General features: G+C 51.5%; 1 protein-coding gene across 1 annotated transcript in view; it reads right to left on the bottom strand.

Moving 5' to 3' along the window:
• Positions 1–597, bottom strand: part of USP49 (ubiquitin specific peptidase 49) — an 8,477-nt gene extending 7,880 nt beyond the window's left edge. Inside the window, exon 1 of the mRNA XM_004710853.2 lies at positions 3–597. Coding sequence (XP_004710910.1) covers positions 3–500 — 498 coding nt within the window. The 5' untranslated portion in view covers positions 501–597. The remainder of the gene's footprint in view (positions 1–2) is intronic.
• Positions 598–7,465: the final 6,868 nt, after the last annotated feature.

Here is a 7,465-nt window from a genome sequence, read left to right as displayed (position 1 = left end):
GCCCGGCCCCGCGAGCTCTTCTCGAACCAGAGGCGCAGCGTCTTGGCCAGCAGGCGCTGGCGCCGGTACCACAGCGCCGTCAGCATCTGCGGCTGTCCCTGAGGAGTGCGCTGCAGCTGGGCCAGGTCCTCGGCCGACGCCATGGAGCGCAGCGTGCGGCCCCGCTTCACCAGCGGGCCCTGCTTCTGGCCGCGGACCGCCAGGAGGGCGCTTCTCAGCAGCTTCAGGTCCCCCTCCGGGTTATCGTTGAGCACGTAGTCCTGGCACAGGTAGCAGAACACGTAGAGGTCCCGGACTTCCATGGCGAGCGGGTGCCCCGTCTCTTCGAAGTGTTTCAGAGCGTGGTCCTCCATGTAGCGGCCGCAAGCCACATGGGAGCACTTCAGACACGCCCACACCGACTCGGTGGTGGAGCAGTCCAGACAGCACCACTTCTGGGGGTTCAGGATGGAGTGGTCCTGGGCCAGCCGCAACCGCCCTACATGTCTGCATCTATCCATGTCTCAGAGGCGGCTGCGCTCCTTCAACCTGGCAGGACGGGCCCACAGACAAGAACAGGGACAGCTGTCAGCACGGAGTCCCCCAGTGCCGCCGGCCTTCTCCACGCAGGTCTCATTGGTTTTCTATTCAAAACCTCTTCTTTGGAAAGGAGGCTAAAAACAAAAGCAGCGAATCCGCTATCAGTAACCGAGCATAAAGCAGTCACACTCCTACGCAAGGAGGGATTGTGAAATATACGCGGGGCCTGTCCCTCGCACCAGTTGGAGAGCGTCCATTTCCTATGCCCATTCTCCTGGAATATGCCAAGGCTGAGTGGTCTTCCCCGGGAACGCACAAAGCACTCAACAGATCGCCTGGGGAGAAAACCTGGGACTCGGGAGCCCGCTCTGACAGCTCGCTGGCCTGAAGTGCGAGCTCCTTACCCAGAGAGCTCCTACCATGAGATCCTGGGCGTGTTGAGAGGGGCAGAGGAGGGAAGACCCAGAGGCGTGTCCTAAATGCCGAGGAGCTGGGAAGGGCCCATCTCCGGTCAGTTTCAATGTTACTTCAAAGCAAAGATCACAGGAGAAGGTCAAGCGAAGGAGAGATGGGCCTCTTCTGTTCAGGGTCTTATTTGCATTGGCTGGGCTAAGGGGCCTGCCCGTGAACCTCCCTCTAAAGAACATCTCACACATGTCCTCTGAAGAGGACATGTACGTACTGGAGAGAGGTCAGGACACTTTCCACTGTTTACGGAAAGGCTGGGTAACTAAGAAATATCGAACTCTCAGGGCAGGCGGTGAAGTGTGGGCCCGGGAATGACACTATTTAACCTAACCACCAACACAGACGAAGAGAGCAACACATCGCCGGCTGATGTGTGAGGCTGTTTTTAAAACGGTCATAACATCCTGAGCAGTGCCCCCCTCCTCCTTCCCAACATTGCTTCTGTGGTAAGGTTTAGCAGAGAAACTCAGGGGTAATTTCTTCATCGGTAGAAAGTTGGACAACTGTTTTAAAAGATACCGTCTTTATCCTTTGGAACCCTAGTAGGTTTTTTTAAAAGTACATTCCAAGATTTCAAGTTTCCTCAAGGTAAACTTCCTGCTACAAAGAATTCCGTTACCCTTCCTGTCTCCTCCACGTCTCCCCACTCAGGTGAGCAGACCCAGGGCCATGATTAGGGCTCAGCCAGGGACGTCCTGAGTAGTTCCTTTAGTGGGTTTTCCCCTAGTGTTTGTGACCCACAAATATCTACGCCGGGGGGGCCAAATCCCAGGCCCTCCTTCCTCTGACTGCCCACTCCAGCTGGCAAAGGGCACGTTCCTGAGTAAGGCATCCTCAGACCTTCCCAAAGAAAGCAGTGGTCTAACCCCACCCACGCCTTCTGATTCCGTCGGCTATGGCTCATTGCGAAGCACTCCCGAGTCCTTCCGTACATGTGGTGAGCCATTTCCTAACTAAAGAGGAGGTCACGTGTTCTCTTCCTTTCTTATGGCCTGTGGGCGCTAGGCCGCAGCGATCCTCCCACATGACCCAGAATGCGGCCCAATACCACTGCTGTCTACTTTCCTTAGGATACAGCCACATCAAACACAACACAAGAAAAACACAACATTTTCTTTTGTCTACTTATCACCCCTGGTGACACCGTGGGCTGAGTGTCGGGGCGCTGAGCATTAGAGGTTCCCCCTCACTAGCTGCTCTGTGGGAGAAAGGCGAGGTGTGTCTGCATCCATAAAGGGCTATCATCTCACAAACCCACTGGGCAGCTCGGCCCTGCAGGAAAGAATCGGCTCCTGGCAGTGGGCCGGGATTACGCCCTGGGTGGCAAAAAACGACTAAAGGTTTATCCAGCAGCCATAAGGCTGGCAGCCCAAACCCACCAAGAAGCGCCTTGGCAGATAAGCATGCCAACCGCTTTCAAAAAGTCACCCCTTGCGATCCCTAGGGAGCAATTCTGCTCTGCACACCGGGGGTCGCCAGGAGTGAGTAGCAACAGCTGATGGCGAAGTCCACGGCAGCACCTGTCATGTTCACAGCCAATCACAGGGCCACAGATGAAAGCCAGAGGTGAAGGGGAAAGGGGGTCAAGAGACAGGCAATTCCTGAGTTTCTCACCAATGTCTGTCGTATTTCCCAACACGAAGCCCCTGGACCACACACACACACACCAGCGCCTGAATCCCCTAGGGTCCTTGTGACAGGTTCAGATTTCCTGGTCCCCAATCCAGGCCTAGTGAACATCTTAGAGCCTGGGTGAGTCTGGCATCGGCACCGTAAGCCAGTGTCACAGGTGAGTCTTTTGCACCTTAAACCCCCAGGGGCACTACACTATGACACCTCTTGTAATCAAGGGCGGCTTCTCCTTCCTCACATTTGTCTGTCTATTCAGACCAACACTAGCTGTGTTCATCTGGGTAGACTAGGGAAACAAACCCACAGAAACTCATATGTATACGAGAGTTTAATACAAAGGGTAAATGTACATTAAGAAAGCATCCCAACCGAGTGCTGTCCAAGTGCCTAAGTCCAACATTAGCCCATGTGTCCGACACCAATTCACAAAGTCCTCCTCCATCTCACAAAACACACGCAATGACGCCGACTGCAGGAAGAAAGCCGAGTCAGTGAATGTGTAAGCATCTCAGCACTGGCAGGGTCTCCACACGGCTGCTCCAGCACCCAGGGCTGCATCGAGATAGGTCCATGTGGCGTCTCCTCAGGGATATCTTGCAGGAAGTGAGCCTTGCCAGCTGTAGCAGGGAACTGGCTAAGGCAGCTGCACCCTGGTCCGGCCGTCAGAGAGCAAGAGACCTGAGAACTCAAAAGGCGAGGCTCACCGAGTCATTTATCTCTCCACCCTTCAGTTAACCCCACCTGTGTTTACTGGCCAGGTTGGCACAATAAACCCTGACTATCTCACTAATCAACAGGACTTTCTACATAAGGATGCATGTGTTCTCGACACTGTCCAAAAAGGGAGACTGACCAACACATGGCTGCCGGGTACTTTCCACGTGGCCAGTGAGACGGAGCTGCTAATTTAAATTCACTGAAATGGCCACCTGTGGCAGCTGGCTGTGGGATTAGGCAGCACAGTCGTCAACATACCAGGACACATGCTCTTTGGGTCACTCAGTGTTTCTTTTAGTTTCACCTCCTTCAAAAAACATTTAACCCGAAGAGCCTCTGTGTAGCTCAAAACTGGATGTCTGGCCGATCCTCATTTTAGCCAGTGGGAGCCGCCACGCGTCTGTAGGATTTAACTGCTCCTGAGATCTGATCCTATAAAATGGCGCACAGCTTCAAATCTCACCAAGAGGGTATTTCTGTGCACCAGAGAGCAGCAATACAATACCCAGAGCACAGATGCCTTCTGAAATCGACGGCAGTGCTGGGGGAGGGGCTGCGGGGAACCATCTACCTCTCTATAGCTATCTGCTGGAGGAATGGCAAGCTAACCCAGAAAACCCTAAAGAACCACCCCACACCCTCCCCACTGAGAGCTGTCCAATGGAAAGGGCGCTCTGGAAATTCGGTCTTCCGATTTCATTTTCTGATCTATAAATCTGCTGATCACGCACATCCTGCCCTGCACGGCCCTTTTCCCATTACAAATCTGCCGTGGCAACTCGCTAACCTGCCAGATGGCACAGTAAACCCATTCAGGAAAACACAGGGCTACTTTCACACCTCCCTCCACCAACTGAAAGCCAGGCAGGTCCCCTTCTCTAGAGGAGAAACATCCGCGTGTGCTCTGGAAATCGCCCAACCCTGGCACAAAAGGAGAGAGCCACCCTAACCAACACACAGAACAGAGGCTGTGGAGCACCCGCCCCACATGCTTTCCTTCCGCACCAGGAAGACAATGCACTGATTTACCCAGCTCTCAGGCCGACCGGCCACCTCAGTTCCCAAAGAGGCCCATCCCCTGCTGGCAGGAAGAGGAATTCTCTTGGACATTTTTCCATCTGGGACAGCTTTTCCTTCAGAGTCCCATGTCAAACATACATCACCCAGTGGGGCGGGCCAGGGTCCCAGTAAACGAAATAGACAGACTTGAAGTGGGACTGGGAAAAAGCGAGCGTCTTCTCAAGAGCTCCGCGCCGTCAAGTAGATGCGCAACGCTCCCTAAACGTTTGGCCGGCCTGCTTGGGGGCCCTGCACCTGGGAAAGGACACCTGACAGACAGCCTAGACGCTCCTGTTTGTTAACTACCAGTTCTATTTTTAAAATTTAAATGAACTGGAGCTGAAACCCATAATCAATATTTAAAACTGTTCTTCTCTGATTTCACTCCACATGGAAGCTTCCAAAGACACTATCTTTCCAGCTCTTGCCTTCTCTGGTGAGAGCTGTCTTGATTTAGGGTCCCTTTCTTGAGGCCCCACAGGAGGGACGACTGAAGATTATAGTCGTCTTTCGAAACCCATAGCTTGAAAATAGGAGTGCTCTTCTAGTTGGCTTATTTCAATTTTCTTCAAACGGAATGTCTTAGATCTTAAAGGCCTAATGATATTACCACAAATTAAAATTTCTGGGTGAGGAAGGGAGAGGATGTCTCTCTCGCCCTCCCTTCCCCCTGCCCTCCTTCCCTCTCTCTTCCTCTCTCTCTCATTGATTTCTTCTCGGTTCTTAACTAAGGACTGTGGAATAATCCTGCCTGGTCTTGGTGAGACCAGTGGCATAAATTCCAGCTTGAGAGAAAGTAGACACTATGGTAACATGCTGACAGCCTTCATTTACATAAAAGAATACTAATTATGTGGTATCATCCACATCTGTGATTCTGCTCACTGCCATATGCGACAGCGCTGGGTATTTTAACCCTTCAAGTTACTCAATGTACTAGAAATACATCTAACACAAACCTGTAATGACCAGAGGGCACGGGGAATACATTTTTGTACAAAACAAGTGTGAAAAATGAATTTGATTTTCTGCTAACATTTTCCTTCTAAAGGATATGGGAAAATAGAGTGTCACAAGGCAATTAAGAAAAAGATAATAGGGAGGTAGGAATCACATTAAGATGCAATTAATAACCTGAAAGGGGAGATTGATGTAGTCTAGAGTACTATGTAGGATTTTTAAGAGGCTAGGTATAATAAAAGTAGCCTTCTGAGTTTTTATATTGCAGGAAAAAGCAAACAAGAAGTAGGGGCAGAGACGGAGGAGGGTGGAGCTCGGAAAAGAAACTACTCTGGAATCTTTGCCAGGAGCCAGTGGCACTCACAGCCTCCCTGTCTGTGGGTGAGGGCAGCCTGTGGGTCACAGCATGGCTGACACCCTGGGGAGTCGTCGTGTCTGCGAGGCTTCAGGAGCAGCCTGGCTTTGAGCCGAAGTCTTAGGCCAGGGTTCACTGACAGCTAGGTGTGAGGCTGCGGCCCCGTGAGAGGGGTGCTCCCACCCCTTTATCACCAGTCATAAAGAGCGGTCTTCAAGAGGGGACTTCTCTAATCAAGGGCCACAAGAGATCATAATGTCGTCTCACCAGAAGGCAGAACCTGTGTTCTTCAACGAGAAAGGAGTCCCCTCCCTCCAAGGAGCTGGGCCTGGCCTGCTCTGTCCAGGGGAGGGGAGCAGATACCCCAGCCCCACCCCATGCTGGGAAAAGCCAGAGAGTGAGCACAGGCCCTAACCTCTCACCACAGTAAGAGCCAGAATGGAGCCTAAGCCCTCCCGACCGCTGTTTCTGCACGTTCCTGTCTGCCTCCTTTCCCCCACAGGCGACGAAATATGCTCAGGGTCTTAGGTCTCCAAAGGGGGAGCAGTAACAGAGACACAACTTTGTGCTGCCTCAACACTCCACCTGATGCTATTTTTAGGCTCGTTCTTCTTCTACTTTATCGCTTCAAAGAGTTCGGTGCAGATTCATCTTTCTGAACTCACTGGTTAGCGCCTCCATTGCCTGGGAACGCTTTTCTCAAAGGTCACGATTGCAAATCTGTTAGCCTTTCCTCAGTCCCCACCCACTCTTTCTGTACTTGGCACTACTGAACAGGCATTCTCTCCAGAGCCGTCCGCTGCTCAGCCCGTTTCCTTGTCTGTGACCACCTCTGACATTCCCAGGTGTTCCCCAAGGTTCTGGCCTTGGCTCCCTTCTTGAGGGGATTTAATCTATTCTGACACCTCAGTATCAGCTCTCTGCCTGCAGGGTAATGCACTTTAATTTCCACAGACGCTTTTCAAAACCGTTTTATTGATCAGTCCTTTACCTCCCATAAAATCACCCCTTGAAATCTACAACTCAATAGTTTTGATTTGTTTATAGAGTCCCACAGCTAATTTTTAATGGATAAAGTCTTCCCATTTCATTGTGGCCACCGGGTTAAACTTTTACCTGCCTTACATAATATGTATGATCCGCAAGGTCAGCAGCCAGAAGCCACCAACCACTACGTGGGAGAAAGCCAGGGCCTTCTACTCCGTAAAGAGTTACAGTCTCGGAAACCCACGGGGGCAGCACTGCCTTGTCCTGTAGGGTCATTCTGAGTCAGCATGGACTCAGTTTGTCTTTAGTGAGCTTGTCTTTCTTTTTTATTTGGGTACATAGTACAAGGGGCTTCCAAAAGTCTGTGAGTAAGTTCCATCCTTGACATTTCAATTTCATTTTTTCCATAAACGTTTTAAAGCCCCTGGCATACAATTACAGTTCACCGCTGCAAGATCAGCGCAGGACATGTCTGGCACTGTGTCTTGACTGGGTGGCCAGTCGGCTGCAGAGGGGACCATGCACCGAGCCAGCTGATCCAGGTCATCTGGTGCGCAAGCTCTGTTAGATGCCTGGCAGCGGGTTCAGAGGCCATCTGTGGAACAGATGGGGTCCATGAACCTCATACTCCTGTCAGGGCTGTGCCCACAACTTAACCGCCTTTCCAGGAGGACAGAGACAGGGTGAGGTGGCCAAAGAGACAGCGTTTATTTTTCATAAATTATTATTTTTTAATTATTTTATTGGGGGTTCGTACAACTCCTGTCA

The sequence above is a fragment of the Echinops telfairi genome, unplaced genomic scaffold (genome assembly GCF_000313985.2).
Source record: "Echinops telfairi isolate 266 unplaced genomic scaffold, ASM31398v2 ScPeMD7_3533;HRSCAF=4204_1, whole genome shotgun sequence".
Lineage (NCBI taxonomy): Eukaryota > Metazoa > Chordata > Mammalia > Afrosoricida > Tenrecidae > Echinops > Echinops telfairi.
The sequence above is the reverse complement of the archived record's forward strand: the minus strand, read 5'-3'. Positions and strand labels throughout refer to the sequence as shown.